We start from the raw sequence: 21,618 nt of genomic DNA on the forward strand, positions 1-21,618 counted from the left end.
AGGACAGCACCACCTATGCTGAACAAAATTTGTAAAAATGACAACCAACTGAAATATACCACCAGGTGCCAGCTATTAGGAGAAATGGCCTTGCTTACTATACTTCCTAGGGTGGGTGCTACAGTTATCTCACCACCAAAGATGGCATGGCTCTTAGTCATACCGCTCCAGTCACAGAATAGCAATTGTTTAAAAAAATAAAAACAAAAATCAAATTTATTTATTTATTTGTGATGGGGACTGACCCTAGTTCCTCATGCATAACAGGCAAACAGTGTGCCACTTTTTATATATGACTTTTATTCAATTTTTGAGACAGGGTCTTGATATGTAATATAGGTTCTCAGCTTTCTGAGCACTGGGATTGCTAGTGTGCACCACTGAACCCAGCTTCCCTGTCCTTTTAGAAACGGTACTTTCTAGAATCTATCCCAAACTGTTTTTGAAGAATCAAAGATTACTATGCATATATGGTAATAACATGTTTCAGTTAAGCCTTTTATAGCCAGAAAGCATCCTTACTTCTGTGAGGTCGTTTCTTTCTTGCAGTACAGATGAACAATCTACTAAAGGCACCAGAGTAGAAAATGTTCCTATAAATTGGAATGTGATCTATAGGAAGAGAAAAAGAATTTTCAACATTAATTAGTAATTCTATTTCAGCACAAGTTATGCTAAAAGTTAAATATAAATACTCAAATTATGTTAAGGGAGACACCACACTGACCTCTCGAGATATTTTTCACTTAGAATTAATTTTTGTCTTTCTGGAAGAAAGGAGGGAGGCAAAACTAACTCATAATGCAGCCAAGGATGAACTCAAATTCATGGTGGGCTTCCTAGCTCAGCCTCCCAGATGCAGTGACTACAGAAGTAAGCCACTACACCTGACTCTTAAAACTAAACATTTTAAGGTTCCTAACAATTAACTAGCTGTTACTTTAATAACAAAGTTAGAGTAAAATTTACTTCCATTGTACATTGAGAACTATATACATAGTTCTCCAATCTTTTGTCACTGAGAAGTTACTTTGTCTTCCACCTGAAACTGTATCATTACAGGGAAATACTAAAATGTCAGAGATCAATAAAGAAGAAAGATAACAAAGTAGTAAATCAGGAGAAAATGTAAAGAAGTAGTTGATGGAATTATATATCGGGTAACTTTTCTGTTGTTACTCACGGGAGAAGGGTTTTTTATTACTCTGAGACACAGTCTCACTATGTAACCAAGGCTAGTCTCAAACTTGACTCAGTCTCCCAAGTGCTTAGACTATGAGTGTCTATCACCATACCCAATTTCTGTATTCTGTAACTTTTCATCATACTTTCTTGGTTATCTACTTAGATAAAGAAAAGGGCAAGAGATGCCATCCTGCAACTTTTAGTATATCTAAGAAAAAACTACAAATACATAATGAGTTTTAAAACATCATTAAACATATGTAGGCTAAGAAAAATTACTTACAAAGGAAGGCATTAAATAAATCAGTTGCGTACAAATTTCAACTTAAGCATTTATATATGTAACATTGTGTGTAAAATAAGATTTTACATTGAGCTACATTATCATTTAAAGATATCTACTAAAAAGAAAATATGTCCATTTAAGCAATAACTGCAACAAAACACTATCACCAATATGCTCACCATGCATTTACTAAAGTCATTTGGATCCACCCCAGGCAATGCTCTCATCAAAAGAGGTAGCATGTGTGTTGGACCTTCGGGAAACCATTTGCCACCTGATACCAAACTTCGGGCTACTCCAATTACACAACTTAAAGTAGCTGTGAGCTGGTGAGGTTCTGTCAATGTCTCTAAAGCAGGGTATGTTCTACAGTTTAAAAGAAAATACAGTTCAGATGTTAAATATACTATGTTCATAGACTGCATTTTGACTTACAGTATTATAGATAGCAGAATGTTTAGAGTGGAGATTTTCTACTAACATGAACTGATCAGTCCACAGCCCTCTTTTCTTGTCTCCAAATAGACGGCAGTGAAAAAGAGCATAAACTGAGACCTTCATTGTTTCAGCCAACTTAATCCACATCATACTGAACTAAGAATAACAAAGTACAAATATTATACTCATTCCTGTTAACAACAACAACAAAAAAATCTCTTAGTCTTTTTCTTTTTTTTTTCAAAGAGGGTCTTATGTATCCCAGGTTGGGCTCCAACTTACTAGGTAGCTGAGGATGACCTTGAGTTTCTGAGCCTCTCATCACCTTGTCCTAAAGTGCTGGAATTATAAGCTTGTGCCACCATGTCAGGTTTTATATGCAGTGCTAAGGACTCAACTCACGGCTTTGTGTGTGCTAACAAAGAACTCTACCAACCAAGCCACATCTCCCCACTTTATTCTTCTGAGACAGGGTCTCACTGAAACTGAAACTCACTAACTGGCTACACTGGCCAGACAACAAGTTCCAAGGATCTTCTTGTCCTCACTGTTCCAGAGCTAGGGTTATTAAGTGAATAATAACCTAGGTACCTAGGTTTTTAAGTGAATACCTAGGATCTTCACCCAGAACTTCAATTATTTCCCTCTGAAAATCTATTTTGTAGAATAGGGGAGAAATATACAAGCATCTTAATATCTATTTATACAGAAAAGGTAAATAAACAATAGTGCCATTAAATTTTTTTAGATTTAATTATTTTTATTTATGTGTACAGGTGTTTTGCTCACAGGTATGTTTGTTCAGCATGTGCATGCCTGGTGCCCATGGAGGCCAGAAAAGAGCACTAAATCCCCCTGGAATTGGAGTCACAATGGTTGTAAGCTGTCATGTGGGTGCTGGAAATAGCAGCAAGTGAGCATCTGTCTAACCTGAGAGTACTGTCCCTTTAAGTAGAGAATATGAGAAAAAAAAATAAAAAAATAAAAAGGTAGTTTGTGCTGCGCACCTGTATTCCCAACTCTTGGGAATTCCAAGATTTGGGGTAAGCCTGGGCTATAAAATGAGACTCTGTCCGACAATGGAAAACATGGCTAGGTTGTAGCTTAATGGTAGAATGCTTGCCTAGGACACATTTGTCCACACCCCAGGTTCAATCCTCAGCATAGAAAACAAACCCCCAAATTAATGCCTTACTGTAAAAGAAGCAGGAACAATACTTAACTCTTATTTTAAGAATATAAAACGCTAAAAATTTCTTTTTTATATCTCTATTTGTTTATTATGTTTTGACAGAGAGACGCAAAAGTCCTGGACTCAAGGCATCCATGTTTCTTAGCCTCCTGAGTAGCTGGAACAAACTATACATCAATATGCCCATTTTACTTTCTAATTTTTACATTTATTGTTTGTGTGGTCTGTCTATATATGCGTGTCCTCAAAAGACAAATTACAGAAGTCAGTTCTGTCCATCCACGATGTGGATTCTAGGAACTAAATTTAAGTCATCTAGCTTTGTGGCAAGGGACTTTACATACCAAGTTATACCACCAGCCCCTTACATTTAAAAAGAATTCTGAGGCTGGAGAGATGGCTCAGTGGTTAAGAGAGCTTGTTATCTTTGCAGAAGACCAGAATTCAGTTTCCAAACACCCACACCAGGCAACACACTATACCACTTGTAACTCCAACTCCAGAGAATCCAGCACCTTCTTCTGCCTCTTTAGGCACCAGCAAGTGCATGCTCACGGACATAGACATGCCATATACATATAAGTAAAAATGTATTATCTAGAAAAATTACGGGATTTTGTCCTTTGTTTTGAGACAGGGTTTCATACTACATAGCCCTGGCTTACCTAGAACCTACTATGTTAACCAGCAGAATGTTATTTTAGAAAGTAGTTTCAAGCCGGGCGGTGGTGGTGCACGCCTTTAATCCCAGCACTCGGGAGGCAGAGGCAGGAGGATCTCTGTGAGTTCGAGGCCAGCCTGGTCTACAAAGTGAGTTCCAGGAAAGGCGCAAAACTACAGAGAAACCCTGTCTCGAAAAACCAAAAAAAAAAAAAAAAAAAAAGTAGTTTCAACATAAAAAAAGAAATGAATGTAATATAACTGGCACTGAAGACATATAAGGCTGTGATACATGAAAGTAATAAAAACAATGAAATTTTCTTCATTGAGACTGTTCTATTCTCAATATTTATTGACATGTTTGATACAAACAAAAAAGTTATAATTTATGAGTAAAAGTCTGGGTAAATGAAATAGACAAATGATCGATCCAAAACATGCTGGCAGTTTCATTTTAATTTTTTCTTGTCAATAAGCCTTTAAGTTACCAATTCAATTAAATAAAAAAAAAAATCTTGCTTCTCCTCTAAGAACAGGTAGGTATAAATATCAAAAACACCAAACATATGCCACAGGCAAAAAAGAAGTCAGAGGAAGAAACAGGTAGTCTATACCTGTGGCATATACCAAGCACAAAACTGAACTCACCTTTCAAGCACAGGAGGTATTACTAACTCAGGTCTCATGAGTGCAAGATTCTGCAGAGCCTGGGCTGCTTCTAGACTACCAGTTTTGCTAAACATAGCCAAGAGGACAGGCTGAATAATGCACTGTACAAAGTCTGTAACATCTTGATCAGTAAGCTTATGGCTCTCAGGCACAGGAGTTAACCAGGAGGGCTTCTTATATCTTTCCCGATGTAATCTCCTAACAACGCTGTTTGGCAACCGCTGAAGGAGTTTCATTAACTTGTTCTGGAGACACAGAAACAATAGGTTCTAGGAAGGTTCAACTTTCCTACACAGAATTTAAGATTCCTCTCACTCAAGAAAAAAGAAGAATACTCTGAACACAAATAACTATACGTTCTAACTACACAGAAAAACATACTATACCAACTATCAAATAGTGACCTCTAAATTCAAGGATTTATATGGTTGTGTAGCACAGCCTAGCTCTGTGATCTTCCTATTGCAGTCTCATGGATGCTAAGATTATAGTCATGCACTGCCTTGCCTTAAATTCAGGATCTTTAAAAAGAGTGTCTAGCTAGGCACAGTGGCACACACTAATCTCAGCATTCAGGAGGCAGAGACACAGGGATCTCTGATAATTTGAGGTCAACCTGGTCTACATAGTGAGTTCTGAGAGCCAGGGCTACAGAGTGAGACACTGTCTTAAAAGAGGAGAGAAGGAAGGAGAGAATAGTACCTAGGTACCAACTAACATTTTTAAAAAGTCACTTTAGGGCTGGAGAGATGACTCAGGGGTTAAGAGCACTGACTCTTCTTCCAGAGACCCAAGTTCAATTCCCAGCACCCACATGGCAGCTCACACCTGTCTTTAACTCCAGTTTCAGGGGACCCTGACAACCATGGCAAAAACACAAATGCACATTAAAATAAAATAAAATATATATTAAAAAAAATAAAAGTCACTTTAATTAGGCAATTAAAAGAGAAAACAAAGCTAAAATAGCTCACAAAATAAAACTGAAACAATGTGCCTGTGCTTTTGTAGCATTACTTATTATCATTTTCTTGCCGATATTTAGCATTTTGTCACTAATAACCATGTAGCATCATGTTAGTTTATTTCTATATGTCTTTCGCACACATTGATTCGAGTCTAACCACTTACACATAGCTAAAGCTTATATGAAATACAGGAAATATTATAATTCTAAGATAATCAATAGTTTTAAATATGACTATATTTTTAAATCTTCAAATACTACAATACAAACTGAGCATACTTACCAGCCAACGCCCATTATTTGAAGGATGGTAAAAAGATGTGATGCTATTAAACAAACCAGCTAAATGTTTTTGTACTAATTTACTTGGTCCACCCTGTCCAGACCAAAAACAGAGAGAGAGAGAGAGAGAGAGAGAGAGAGAGAGAGAGAGAGAGAGAGAGAGAGAGAGAGAGAGAGAGAGAGAGACAGAGGAGCAATATTAGTGCCTATATTATACTGTATATGGATGGATCAGTAAGTCAAACCTTAAATACAAAGCTCTAATGTGGGTCCCCTTCATCCTAACAATTATATCTCTAAACAAGTCAAAAACAACTCCTCAATGAACTTCGCATCAGTTTAAACATAAGAAAAACTTACTTAAATCTAATTATAGAACTGAAAAAGTGCCACCTTGCAACTTACGGGAACAGTAGATTTTACTGTTCTTAAGTAAAAAACAAGGATACTATATATAATTTGACACAAAGACTATCATCTTGATAGAATAATAATAATAATAATCCTTTATTATATCAAGATAATAGTAATAGGGGATGGTGAAATGGCTTATTGAGTAAATAAAGATGACAGCCTCAGGCCTGAAAACATTTGACCCAGGACCCACATGATAGAAGGAAAGAACAGATTCCCCATGCTGTTCTCTGATCTTCACATGAATACTGTGGCTCCCATGTACAAGTACACAATTTAAAAAGGAAAAAAGAATGGCAGCATAAAGCATACAAAGCATTCTTCAAAATGAATCATTGGGTAAATTTCTCATTGTATGAAACAAAGAGATTTACACAACACATACATTTTATGAGGCACATTTTTAATTCAAAAGAAAAATATTTTTATTAATCTCTTATGAAAACAAACACAAAACAGCCAAAGGGGGGAAAATAGAAGAAAAAAATAGCATTCATCTAAAATGAATTACATGCTCCAGTTTGTTGGCTTACACTCTCCAGTTTGTCTCATAATGATCTTTTAACAACAGCATAGGAAACAAACCATCAAATTATATTCAGGAAGGGTATACTGGCTCATATTTACAATCCCAGGCAGGGGCAAGAAAATCACTACAAGTTCAAGGCCTACCTGATCCACATAGTAAGTTCTACGTTAGTCAATACTATGTAGCTAGACCCTGTCTTAACCTTACCCTCAAGTTTCAAAAAACAAAACAACAACAAAAAAAACCTGTTATTTAGGAACATGCTTTCCAACTCAAATGAAGCCAATGTCTGTGTTTCTCAATATAGAAACCAGAAGAGGCCAACTACTCAAGAAACCAAAATGATTCAATAGCAACACCGTATCACAGGTTTCAAACTTCTGAAAGAATAATTACTATAACTGTTTTTTTTTTAATTAAACTTTCACATTACAAAAGGAAATTGCTAGTGAGAAGTGTGTTAGGAAAACAAGAACAAAATTAACTCAAGGTTGACATTACCCAATTCAGTGAAACCTCCATAATAAAATTCAATTTTTTTTCTCCTTTGAATACTCAGAAAAAAACCAAAGTTCTCTCTATGTAACAATGGGAGAGTTTCAATATTTCACTGTAAATTTGTATGAACACTCTCTTTTCCACAGAAACATTATCAAATATAGAACAACAATTCAAGGAGCAATAGAAATAGTAAAATAAATCCTGTAATCTTAATATAAAGATGCTTTAAAAGTGTATTTATATTTGAAAGATGATGTTGAAATCCATTTGGAAATTTATAAGTGATGGGTCATAACCACATTACAGATCTGAGAATTCTGAATAGATATATCATATCAGGAAATAGTTGAATCTTGTCATGTACAAGGCCCTGGGTTCAATCCCCAGCAAAAATAGAGGGAAGGGAGGGGAAAGGAGGGGGTAGGAGAAGAAAGAAATGGGAAGGGAAAAGGGAGGGGAGGAGAGGAAGGGAGGGGAGGAGGGAAGGGGTAGGAAAGAAAGAGGAGAAAAGAAAGAAAATTTGACAATCAAGCGATCAACCAAGTTATTAACATGGGCTTGAAACAGAAGGTTAAAGAAAGTACAGGTAAAATTTATAAAACATATAGTTTACTACAAACCATCATTGCAGTGATCCATATTACAGCATGTCCTATATCATAAGCATTTGTTAAAAATCTTGGGACTAACACTTGACTGCTTCCCACTGGGAGGTTCAGGCTTCTCAGAATTCTTGTAAATATCTTTTAAAGCAAAACAAAAAAATACATGAATAAAAAGTTTATAAGTATCAAAATAAGTCCTTAAACAGCTAGGTGAATGTTAGGTATTAGTCTTAAATACACTCTTTTTTCATGGGACTCTAAGCAAAATTATGGTGTCTAATAATTTCCTTTATTCATTAGAAAGTAGATATAACAGATTTATTATATGATGTTCTGAGGTCACAGGTCACAGATAGGAAGCAGCTGAGTTCATGTACTCAAACAATGAGATATTTATAGTTAAACATAAAAGAAAAAAAATGAAGATACTGCAGTTAAACATGAAGCCTTTTACCTTCTGCATATATACATATTACTTTCCCATGCTCCCATTCTATGCCAAAGATGCTTGACAGCAGCAGCCCTAATGAAAAGTGTCTGACAGGCCACTTTCACTCTTCAAACCTTGAAGTCTCGAAGTCCTCCTTAAGACTCTGTATGTTAGGCAGCATGTAATAACTGTATTTTAACATAACTAAGTTTATATTTTAAAGCTATCATTACTGATAGGGGCCCAAATGAAAGGAGGTGGGGCCTGCTTCTGTCCCCCAGTTTTTAAAAGCTAACTACAGTGGAGAAGAACACAAGCAAAGGCAGCCAGGACCTTTCTGCTGAATCCTAGTCCTGCTCTAACATCAACTCCCACCTCCCGCAAGGCTTTGAAAAAAATTCTACTGCAGCTGGAATAATACACCTCTAGAGATATTCTAGCTTTAATTACTAAGTGTGGGGGAGTGGTTAACACTGTAGAATGCAATCTAATTTAGCACAGAAAATTCTTTGGAAGGAATGAATTCATGATATTCCTAATAATTTTAATATTCACAGTATTCCTAATAATTACTTTCTAAATTATTCATTCTGAAAGTTATAATTCATGTCCTCCACTGTAAGACAGATATATTACCTGACATTGGGGTTAAAAAATAAAAATTGGGGGCTGGAAGGATGGCTCAGCAGTTAAGAACACTGGCTATTCTTCCAGAGGTCCTCAGTTCAATTCCCAGCACCCACATGGTGGCTCACAACCAAATATAACTGTAGTCCCATGGGATCTGAAGCCCTTTTCTGGTGTGCAAATGTACATACGGACAAAACACCCGTATACATGAAGTACATAAATAAATAAATCTTTGAAAGAAATTTCCCTTTACACATAATGTTAGTAACAGGACTATGATACACATATTCAAATGTTCTAATTACCTTTGGTACATATGGATCCCAATCTATGTACCCTATATTATCTGTAGCCAATCGAGCAAAGAGATTTACTAATTGCTGAAAGTAAACAAAAACAAGATAATGTTAAGTTGATGTATTTGTTATTTTTAAACGTCAGTTATAATTCCCATTCTTTTATGTTTATTTGCTTATTTTCTTGAGATGGTTCTTACTATATACCAAAATGGTCTTGAACTTATGAAACTCCTGCCTCAGCCTCCTAAGTGCTGGGATTACAGGTGTATGCAGCCATGCCCAGCTCATTTGTTCTTCTCAGCAATCATTAGAACAATGTATATAGTTTGACTTAGATTTTTTAAAACTTCCAAATTTAAGATCTGACTCATGCCACCCACATAAAATCAACTGCAACAAAAATACTCCTCAAAAGGAAAAATCACAAAAGCATTATGCACAATGAAAGTTGAAAGGAAAATTTATACATATATCTTCATCAAACGTCCAACAGTACCTATAATAAGTACTAATGAAAGCAAACAGCAGTCATGCACTTTATAATGCATGCTTGTCTACTTCTATTAAAAAATAGTAAGATGAAAAAAAATTAACTGGGACTGGGGAGATGGCTCCATGGTTTAGTAGCACCACAACCCTCTTGAAGAGGACTCAATTTGGGTTCTAACACCCACATCTGGTGGCTCAAAAATACCTGTACAGAAAAGCCCCGCTTCTGTTCTACCTATGACAAGGGCTATGTTTACTCTCCAAGTTCAAGTGGCACCAGTTCAGTCACTAGCTTGGGTATTCCTCCAGTCCTTTCCTACCCCCTGATGTTTCTGAGCCCGCCATGATGTTCCTATAGATTGAGCCAGAGCTTCTGGGCACATGCAGCCACCAGGAAGTGCCCCAAGGTGGGAGTGTTGTGGAGGTCACCATTTCTGAGAGTCAGGCTCTGCTTTGTGGTACTGAAGGAGCCAGGTCTCACCCCCAGTCTGGTGCTGAACCACAAGGACACAGTCTTTGATGGCTGGACAGAGGTGGCAGAGGTAGAAATAAGCACCTGGAACCTGCACCCCACCACCTATACACTCAGCTCTCCATTAAGACTATTCTAGTACTGCAAAACCAAAACAAAATACTCAGAGCTCCAGCTTTAGGGGATGAGATGCCTCTAGCCTCCTCAGACATCTGTATTCACATGCATATACCCACATAGACAGATACACACACACACACACACACACACACACACACACACACACACACATCTTTAAAAAAGAAAGAAAAGGAATTAACAACATTATTAGAAGAAATTCTAAGAAACAGGAGTTATTTACTAAATGATCTATTTATGTCCGAATTTAAAACTACAAAAGGGGATAAACGGAAGACTTACCCCCTCCCACTGTGGGAGATTCTGCACTGAAACCCAAAGGCCAATTAATTCATCAAACCAAAGTCTGAAGAAGAAAAACATTGTTATGAACAGCAAATGACTATAGAAAGTGGTTCAAAGCCAGGTATTCTTTGTACTTCAAAATCTACTCTTCTTACTGATAACTATACAACTTAGAAAAAAATGATACTGAAAGTTTCAAACTTAATGGAACAAAGGAATAGTTTTTGTCTGAGTATTCCCCTCCCCTGTTTATTTGTGCTGTAAAATGTAATCTCATCTAGTAAATGTCCTGAATTGTTAATTATTGTACACTCTTACTGAACAACTGCCACAATTTTTTCCCTTATGTCGTTTGCTTTTCTCCTTTTCTAACATTTTTCCATTACCACTGTTGTATTTTTTTTTCCTCTTCCGATTTCTTAAAAACCATCATTTTCATTGGGCTTTTCATATAAGCATTACTTTCTTTACAATCACATGCACAACTGTTTTAGCCTTCATACTTGGAATATAATAAATAGGATAAATGCACTGCACTTTTTTTTTTAAAGCTCCTTGCTAATTCTTGGTATTGCTTTATTCTAGTCAAATATGCACACTTACTTAAAACCTTTATGATGCATTTCTGGAGGAAGGGAGGTAGGAAGAAATACTTCAAAATAAGTGATGGCCTTTTGCATTGTTACATCAAAAGGACACATTAAAGGCCGCCATTCCTCTAACATTTCTGCTGTTGCATCTGCTGGAAAGTATCTGGGGAAAAAAAAAGTTTCCATGTATCTGACCATTGGATTAAAACACTCATATATGATTGATAGAAAGGGGAGAAAGGGCTTAGAGAATTAGCACCACTTGCCCCGCACACATGAGTTCCTGTTTGTTCCCATCAGCAAAAGAGAAGAGTCTCGTGAGAGAAGAGAATACACTTCATAAGATACCACACTAGAAATGTCAAAGTATCCCACAATAAGTACACAAGTTTATAAAGACAGAATAAATACTCCACCACACTTAGGAGAAAGTAATTCTTTTCATCTAGCGGACTCTCAGAAAGATGCTTTGAGGTTGAAAAACACTGCTCCTTAAGCTGCCTATGGAATTCAACATGGAAAACATGATTGTGGTTTTGATTTCTTTGTGTTAAGTAACAGCAGCTGAAAAATTCTTAGTAAAAATCAAGTCTATGTAGGGATAAATAATCAGTAACAATAAGATAGAAGTACCAGCCCAGGAATCTCTGGGACATTTTAGATGAGTCTCTGGATACCATGCATCCTCATGGGCCCAAAGGTCCTCCTCATACCAGAGGGGAGTAGGAAGTCATGGTTCTACAGACTCTGATATTCTGCAATTCTGTAAAAATGTCAGGAGCATCCTTTCGATTTAAAGACTTAAAATCCTAAGACTCTCTCTAACACACACACACAAAATGAAGGTACATGATTTAAAGAGGCCACATGTAAATTGTTAAATGCATCTGAAAAGGTATAATAAAGAAATGGGGGAGGATAGGGGTGAGGGTGGGGAGGAGGTACGTACTTAAAATACTAGCACTAGGAGATGGAGGTAGTATGGCCAGGAGTTCAAAGTCAACATGGCAACTTGAGACACTATTTCTACTTCTCAATCAACCAATCAATATGAGATATAAAGTACTATATCTGAGAAATTTGTATTCTTTCCAAAGAAGTCAACTTATACGTTTGACCCATATAACCTATCATATTTTCATAAACCTTTGTTAACTTAAAAAGCATACTTTATTATTTTATATGAAAAATAACATTACATTTCTAATAACATTTCTATTGAGTTTACCAAGCAATTTGTACCAGGTACTAATATAGGGCAAATTGCAATTTAAAACAAAACCATCATCAATGAACTATGTTCTACCTTCAAGGACCTTATATACCAAATTTCTTTTCCTAATTTTTCAGTCAGTTCTTAGCAAAGTAATACTAATTAAAAACTTAAAGGTCAATGGTTCAGCAGGTACTTGCCATGCAAACCTGACCACCTGAGTTTAATCCCTGGAACCCAGGTAAGATGGAAGGACAAAAACATATTTCATAACATCGTCCTCTAGCCTCTACACATGTGCCAAGGTGCATATCTCACACACACACACACACACACACACACACACACACACACACACACACACTTAATAAATTAACTTTTTAAAAAGGAAGTAAAAATTCAATCAGGAGCTAGGAACACTGTGTTGTGCTCAATGACTAGCACTACAAGATCAGAAACTATTTATACCTTTAACTTCTTCTTCAAAGTACACTAAAGATGGGGGAAAGCCCACAGGTAAGCAAGAGGCTTTATAAATTGAGAGCTACTTACGGTCGGCAGCTTTTCACGAGTGTTTTGAGAACATTTTCTACAGAACTGGAGGAAAAAAAGCCATTTAATAAATTACATTGGGGTATTTAAAGAACACAGCTAATTCTACATCCCATATTTCAAAGATACATACATTCAGATATTACATGTTTACATATAATAACTAAATCTTCTCTTTGCTATGGACAGAAATACAAGGATAATCTACCCAGACTTCTTAATCTGCTTTTTCCTCTGCCCTAATTTTGCTCATTTTTTTTTTTACGATAAATAAATGGAAGAAAACATACTGGAAAAAGGATCAATCCCTTTCAGTCTTTACAAAGTGGGTAACAATGGCCATATTTAACACACACAAAGTAAGCCCAATGGCTGAAAATTCTAAATAGTAATTTTTACTATAGTGTTTTACATCAAAATATAAACTAGAATATAATGAAATAACAGTGTGCTTCTACCAGCAAAGAGTTCTTTAACCTTCCAATGCATTTTACTGCTAGTAACAATTATTTAAAACAACCACCATCTGTTTGAACAGGCACTCATAAAATTAGGTGAGCAAAATGAACAACTCACATGAATTTCAATGAAAAGGCCATGGATACTGGTTTAAATACATGACCAAAATGGAATGTTTAAGATATCAACGAGACCACAGTTAAAACTGGTCAAATGCAAACAAAACAAAGGGGTATCATGAACTGAAATTTAAAACAAATCTGTGACTAGTTACAGTATGATAAATACAGATAGAAACAGAAACATGTCCAAAATTCAAGGGCAGGATAGGGGTACTAAGGTTCCAGACATTTTATTATTAACCCTTCTGAAATTCTTCAAGTCCAGAGGTCTGACCAATTTCTCTGAAAGCTTAATTACTAAACTACAAGGAAATGACAAGGAACAGAATAAAACAAGCTCAGCATAAGCACCCAATACATTGTGTAACTTCAACCTAGAAGGAAAACTGCAATCTTGTTATTAACTAGTTGCTGTAAGCATCACCTTTCACTTTCAAACTCCTAGGGGGAGGGAAGAATCACTAAGTAACTCACAGGGTAACTTTTACACTAGAAAACAGAAAACATCAAGAAGCATTGTCTGATCCCCAGAGAAAAGCTCTTTTCTCTCACACAAAAAGCCAGACAATTAGGAAATAGTTTACTGGGCATCTAAGTTTACCTAGTGAAAAAAGAGGGAGTGAAGATAAACTTTTCTCTAATTACTCCAGGATACCCAATGTGCTTCTATTCTAATAAGGCTGTTCAAATTTGCAGGGATAATTAAACTTCTTTCTGTTTGCTTAAAATACTCAATAAATGCTTTTTATCAGGGGAACAAACAGATGTCTTGGATCTTCTTTCAGTTCGGATTGAAGAACCAGCCAGTAACAAGTTATAGAATCAGGATGTAGGTTTAGAAAGCAGTCCAGTTAATTTAAGTTCAGACTTTAAAGGTATCTTTTAAGGAAAAGATACATGACTCTGCCACTTCCTAATGTCTGTGCTCACATTAACTTTCCACTGATTTTACTAGTTTAGTAACAACTGATTTCAGATTTAAATGTTACAGAAAACCTGCTACTTCCTACACCAAGAAAGAAACTATCCTAACACCAGAAACTATTCCAAAAAGCAAGCCATTAAAGACTGCACAGCTAAGTGTTGCCTTCATTCTAGAAACAAGCACAGGAAGTTGATGATAACACCTACTTCTGTAGTAACTTCTTACAGAATCAAGGGTTGTAGATTGTGATTTCATTCACATAAAGTCAATTCCAACCCCTTCTTCCACATAAGGCCTGCACCATGGAATTTATACTCTTTATTCAGAAAAGGGTACAATCTCTCTAACCTGTGATATCTGTATAGTGACCTTTTGTGATTCTTGTAATCTCTCAAGATGAAGGGAACAATGTTTCTGTTTAAAAATAAAATAAAAGGTTAAGGCTAGATGCTACTTGACCACATCTTACTAATTTTTTTTTAAGAGGGATTGACTAATCACTACATACTTTCCCATTGTTGGAAATTTATAATACTAAACTGGTAAGTTAAACTGCTAATTTTTTTTAAAAGGGATCTTCTACAGAGTGACTAAAAGCTTTGGATGGGGTCTCTCACACCCCATTTTCTCTTAGAAATGGTATTGTTCACTTAAAAAAAATAAGGCCATGGAGTACAGTGTTTCAGTTTGAACCTAAAAGTCAGACAAATCTGAATCTGAATTTGAATTCTAATTCTACTGTTCCTAGGAATGTAATATTACAGCTTAGTATTTTTCATTGTAACAAATAATACCTACCCTCTCATAAAGCTAGTATAAAAATTAGCTGAGATAATATATTGAAAGCTGTTATGTAGTCAAGAATTATTAGGCACCACAGAAAATATCAACAATTTTAAATTCATATTTTGCAAAAATCATTACACTTTTAATTTCATAGAAATAAAAACTCGTTCCCATTTTGCTTTGACAGCAGTTCTGCCTAGCAGCCATGAATTTATGATTCAGGACATCACACACAAATGAGAAATTTCTTTTTAATGATACAAAAAGTGAATTCTTAAACTCTTGTTCCTGTTTCAACTCCATGTGAATTTTCTTCTCCACACCCCAATTTCCTCATGATGGCACTAATATACTCTGATTGTACCAGGATTGTACAGTACAAGGAAGGTCAACACTTCTGCTTTCAGTTACTAAGACTTGTGAAGGTTTTTTATAGCCTAGCTCTCAGTTTTATGTAGCTATCAAGATAAGATTAGCATTTTTTTATTTTATTTTTTAAAGAATTATTTTATGTGTATGGGTGTTTTGCCTTTATATCACTGCATGCCTGGTGCCCATGGATGTCAAAAGATGGTATAGGATCCTCTGGGGCTAGAGTTACACACAGATAGTTGTGAGTCACCATGTGGGTACTGGGAATCAAACCCATGTCCTCTGAAAGAAGAGGCAGTGCTCTTAATCACTGAGCCATCTCTCCAGCCCCAAGATTAACTCTTAAGCCCCCAAAACACATAGTATATGATATATTAAAAAATAAGAATAAACCCTGAAGTATTCATAGCCTCAACTGAACTAAAATTTCATGTCAAGATAATTCTGATTGCTTTTTTCACACATGAATTGGGAAACAATAAACAATGGCACACTCCATCTTTACCTGCTTTAAGCTCTTAATTAAATAGTATTTTTTTCCCTAGCCAAGTACCAATTTCTTCATGTAGAAGTCAGTTAATTTTACCTTCTTTTTCTCAATCTAAGCTATCTAAGCTAACACCTTTAGTCAGTCAAACATTTTCTATCACCCATCTTTCAAAATCTAATACTGTTCAGTTATTAGTCATTTTTTTCATAGTCATTCAGATTATTTCATCAGTTATAAAGTACATCATTATCATAGAGGCAATGCCAGCACTAATTTTTCATTAAAATTAAAGTATTCCTCTAAAATAAAATGTTACTGATATCATATTTCCTTCTCAGGTAAAGTTAATTAGTATAATTACTTCAAAATTTGAACAATTTAAACTTTTTTTTTTCGAGGCAGGGTTTCTCTGTATGACAGTCCTAGCTGTCCTAGAACTTGCTTTGTAGACCAGGCTGCCTCTCAAATGCTGGGATTAAAGGTATACACCACTACTGCCGGCAATCTGAACTATTTTTAAATATGGGGGGAAGGGTACCCATGGAGACCTGAAGAGGGCATCAGATCGGCTAGACCTTAAGTTATGAGCAGCTGTAAGTTGCCTGACATGGGTGCTAGAAACCTAACTTGGGTCCTCTGGAAAAACAGCACACTCTCTTAACTGCTGAGCTATCTCTCCAGCCTGTGAATATTTTCAATTGCTCTAAAAAGACTGGTTATATTTGTTTTTTGAAAAATCCCGGTAGCAAAAACACAACCCTTGGTAGAAATACTATCAAGAACTTTAACAAAATTCAACTACTTATTCTCTAATTCTTGAATAAAGGTAGAATAGTTTAAAAGTAAATACAATGTTCTTTAAATAGTTTTAGAAATCACTACAAATACCACATTAATAATCAGTGTTTATTTACGAAATAACTTGTGAAAATGACTTAAGTGACAGGTCACTGGGGAAATTACTTTTATCATTTCATTATCTATCAAATTTTGGAACCAGATCATTCATGAGTAATAAGACACTCCAGAGTCTGGAATGTATTATTTTTATGTAGTGAATGAGGAAAGGGAAGAATAAAAGATTTAAGTAATCTTAACCATCAGAGTAGTAATTTAAATGGCCCTCTGTAAACCAAGTATGGTGCAATCCCAGCCCTGGGGAAGCAGAGGTAGTAGGATTGTGAGTTTGAGACGAGCCTGGGCTATAAAGCAAGATCTGTCTCAAAAACAAAGACATCAAAAGCAAATAACTCTTGGATGAATCAATACAGAAAGCCAGGCTGGGGTATATCTCAGTGGTATAACACTTACCTAGTAAGTACAAAGGCCTGGGCTCCATCACGAACAACCACAAATGGGAGTGGGACAGTGATACAAAGATAATCAAAAACAAGTACCAGGCCAGGTGTGGTGGCAGGACTACTGGGAGCTGGAGTCCTGCCTGAACTACACAGCAAGATCCTACCCATACCGCCCTAAAAAAGGAAATAAACTTTTCCTAGAGGTGTGTTACTATGAAAAATAGAGTATACTGCTGCATGGTAGCCTTAAAATAATTTATAAAGGAAAAATACTTAAAATTTATTTTTCAAAAGACATCAAGTTGGAAGGCAACATGGAAAGAAAGTTGGGAGTCAGAAAGGAGGAGGGTGAATTTGATTAACAATACTTTGTGTATAGGGTCCAGTGTGATGGTGCAGGCCTTTAATTCCAGTACTCAGGAGGCAGAGGAAGGTGGACCTGTGTCAGTTAGAGGCCAACCTGGTCTACACAGAGAGCTCCAAGCCAGCCAAGCCTATATAATAAGTAAGACCCTGTCTCAAAAAAAAAAACAAAAACAAAAACAAAAAAAAAACAAAAAAAGAAAAACCAAAAAACAAAAATCAGGGGCTGGATAGTCAGCAGTTAAGAGCACTGGCTGTGCTTCCAGAGAACCTAAGTTCAATTCCCAGCACCCACATGGCAGCTCACCCCAGCTCCAGAGTTTCTGACACCCTCACCCAGACAGACATGCCGGCTAAACACCAATGAACATAAAATTATACATTTTTAAAAAATTGTGTACCTATATAAAATTATCAATGAGTAAAAAATACTATATAAAAAATAACACATAATTTTAAATACAATTTTTAAATAATTAAGTTAACTAGGCCCAAACTAGTTATTTTTAAGATTAAACCCTGAACCTTGAGCATATGGGACAAGTGTTCTACCTTATGCCCACTCCTTCCCAAAACTATTCTTGATGAAAGGAGGTTCACAACCTTGTGTAACTCCAGTCCCAGGGAATCTGATACACCCTTCTGGCCTCCACCAGTACTGCATGCATGCAAGTATGGACCAGATACATTCAGGCAAAACACTGGTACACACAAAATAATAAATAATTAAACACACACACACACACACACACACACACACACACACACACACACACACACCCCTAAATTAGGGCCGGCAAGATGGCTCAGCAAGTAAAGTGCATGCTTGCAGCATGAATCTTAAAAGGCCTTATTACTAAGATCAAACCCAGAGCCAGGTATTGGGTTAAAGCTGGAAGATCAGAGAATCAGAACAAGTCACAGCTTCCTCACCTCGCCAATTCCTCAGCTGATTCTGTTTCCTCAGACTGGAAGCCTCTGAGTCCTCATCCAAATGGATCTCAGCCAAACTGCTGCTCAAAAGCCTAAAAGCTTAACCAGCTCTAGTTCCTGGTTTTCATGCCTTATATACCTTTCTGCTTTCTGCCATCACTTCCTGGGATTAAAGGTGTGAGTCACCATGCCTGGCTGTTTCCAGTGTGGCTTTGAACACACAGAGATCCAGATGGATCTCTGCCTCCTAAGTGATAGGATTAAAGGCATGTGTGCCACCATTTTCTGGCCTCTATGTCTATCTAGTGGCTGTTCTGTCCTCTGACCCCAGGTAAGTTTATTAGGATGCACAATATATTGGGGGACACAATATATCACCACACATGCTTCCAAGGCTGATGACTGTAACGGAAAGAACTGACTCTTACAAGTTGTCCTCTAACTATCACATGTATACAAAGGGGGATATGTGTGTATGTGTGTGTGGGGGGGGGGGGGGGGTGACAAACAAATGTATACACACAGTAACTTAAATGTAAACTGTCTCTGCCCACTTGTAAAAGCTCACAAATGCATAATTCTCACATTTTATTAGCAAAAATAACCTATATCACACTCTGTACATGGAGCATCATTTCATGAAATAAAACCATAACCAAAAAAATCTGTGTTTCTTTCTGAAGTAAACAGTATACAAGTTCCTATGTTACTAGTGTCAAACTTACAAACACTTACCTCCATTACAATTTTGTATTTTCTCCTAAATTAAAAACTCTACCAGCACAGGCCAGGTGGTACATTCCTTTAGTCCCAGTACCCGAGAGGCAGAGGAAAGCAGATCTCTGAGTTCAAAGCCAGCGTGGTCTACATAATGAGTTCCACAACAGACAGGGCAACATAGAGATCTTGTCTTAAAACAAACAAACAAAAAAATTAAAAACAATCAAAAATCTCTACCAATTACCAACAATCTCAGTACTTGGAACTCTGAGATGGAAGGGAAGGAAGGAGGAGAGAGAGGAGAAAATGTTGATTATCTTTTGCTTTTAAAACAATATGAAGCACATGGCACTCTAAGCTGTGGTTTTCATAAGGACAAACACACAAGGCACACAGAGTTTAAGAGCTGAAAGACAGTCAGTTAACAAATGAAGCACTTCTGATTATAAAAAAGTCACCTAAAAATAGTATGTGCACAGGCTGTCAAATGACAAAGCTGTTTTAAATATATGCAAGATAGAAACACTGGAAATAATCAATTAAAGAAAGCAAGTCAATAAAATGACTCCTTCTAAGTTAAAGCGTGTTAAGAAATAAAACACTTGTAAAAGGTAATCACTCTATTTCTTGACTATGAAAGTTTAAAGCACAGCTTGCTGCTTTACTGTGCCAAAACAATGACTGTCAAAACTGTTCCCTCTCAGAAATTCAGCAGATAAAGAAGTGCTGGGAAGAATGAAGAGGTCCAAGGACCACTATAAGCACTGCTATGTGACTTGCTGGTTTCTCTAGCATTTCTGCTCAAGAGTCAAGAATAGTCTTCAACTCAAGGTAAGCTTGGGAGGAAGCTCAAGAACTAAAGAACTAAGTATTGCAAAACTGAATTTAAAATTTTTAATTTTTATACTATTCCTTTGTTTTGGAGACAGCTGCCTCCCCAGTGCTGGGATAAAAGCTGTGTCCAGCTTTTCAAAACTGAATTTCCTAAGGAGAAGCAAAGTAATAAATCAATGGCACACTTTACAATGTATTCCCTGAAAGTACAAGTACACAACCCTATGTGTCAATCACTCTGGATCAGTGGCTCAATTAGTTCACCTTTCTAAGAGCATCAGTTTTAGTCTGAGGCATACATGGAGAAAAACTGCTACTTGTAAAAAGCACTACCTAATAAACCTAGTACAAATAGAAATATGTAAAAATTAAAAAAAAAAAACACCAAAAAATGTAAACTTCACAAAATACCTCTCACACTTTATCTCAGAGCCCTGGGAACATGAAAGGTGATATTAAGTGAAACGAAGACCTGATAAAGGGAAAAGGCTCATGGCCTGGAAAAAATCAAAAACAGGAAAAAAGAAGGTATGATTCTCAAAGCAAAAAAACTGCTAGGTATGGTACCATATGCCTTCAATTCTGGGGAGGCTGAGGCAGGTGGAATGCTGTGAGCCAGTGAACCACATACAGATAACATAGGGTGGGCTGGATGATATAGTTCAGTGTGTGTGTTGGGGAGGGGTGAAGACCCAGTGTTTCACACATGATAAGCATGTGCTCCACCAGAATAATCCCCTGTCTCACAGGAAATTTTTAATGATTTTAAAAAAGATTTATTTTTATTATTTTTAAATGTGTATGTGTGGGTGTAGAGAGGGATTTGAGTAAGTGCAGGTGCCTATGAATGGCAGAGACATCCATTCTCCCTGGAGATGGTGTTACAGGTCACAATGAGTGGCCCAACATGGATACTGGGAACCATGGAACCAAACTTGAATTCTCTGCAAAGAACAGCATGTATTCTTCATCCCTGAGCCATCTCTCCAGCACACCATAGAGCACTCTTAAAGTAAATGACTGAAGAGAACCTAAACAATCTTTAGTGGTCAAAAGCCAGGTATATTAAATACCCAACAATTTGTGAACTACTCCAAGATAACAACAACAAAAAAAATGTAATGGTGGCACACTCCTATAATCCCAGCACTGAGGAAAAAGAAACATGGCTAAAGCAACTGATTTCTTTTTCAATCTGAATATCCAGTGGAACATATGAAAGTCTTATAAAGAACAATGTTCTGTTGTTGTTTTTAAATACAGGCTTTTGCTTTGTATCCTCGGATGACTTTCAACGTACTATGCAACCTAAGATGGCCTCAAACTCATGGCAAACCTCCTGCCTCAATCTTTTGAGTGCTGGAATTAGATGCATGAATGATCATACTCAGTTTATTTTAACAGTTTTATAATCAAATCATTAATCTGGCAATTGGTAGAGGCATGGAATCAAGCCAGGCAGAGGTTGTAGTTCAGTTGGTAAGAGC

General features: G+C 36.5%; 1 protein-coding gene across 1 annotated transcript in view; it reads right to left on the reverse strand.

Annotated features, from left to right (window-relative positions):
* Psme4 (proteasome activator subunit 4) overlaps positions 1 to 21,618 on the reverse strand; it is a 125,916-nt gene that overhangs the window by 71,254 nt on the left and 33,044 nt on the right. Inside the window, exons 4-12 of the mRNA XM_052734558.1 lie at positions 12,827 to 12,871; positions 11,075 to 11,224; positions 10,469 to 10,532; positions 9,094 to 9,168; positions 7,744 to 7,866; positions 5,681 to 5,773; positions 4,410 to 4,675; positions 1,651 to 1,837; positions 523 to 612 (exon numbers count right to left, since the gene is read on the reverse strand). Of these exons, the coding sequence (XP_052590518.1) occupies positions 523 to 612; positions 1,651 to 1,837; positions 4,410 to 4,675; positions 5,681 to 5,773; positions 7,744 to 7,866; positions 9,094 to 9,168; positions 10,469 to 10,532; positions 11,075 to 11,224; positions 12,827 to 12,871 (1,093 nt within the window). The remainder of the gene's footprint in view (positions 1 to 522; positions 613 to 1,650; positions 1,838 to 4,409; positions 4,676 to 5,680; positions 5,774 to 7,743; positions 7,867 to 9,093; positions 9,169 to 10,468; positions 10,533 to 11,074; positions 11,225 to 12,826; positions 12,872 to 21,618) is intronic.

This window comes from Peromyscus californicus, unplaced genomic scaffold (assembly GCF_007827085.1).
Source record: "Peromyscus californicus insignis strain IS unplaced genomic scaffold, ASM782708v3 Scaffold_13__1_contigs__length_99412109, whole genome shotgun sequence".
NCBI classification, from domain to species: domain Eukaryota; kingdom Metazoa; phylum Chordata; class Mammalia; order Rodentia; family Cricetidae; genus Peromyscus; species Peromyscus californicus.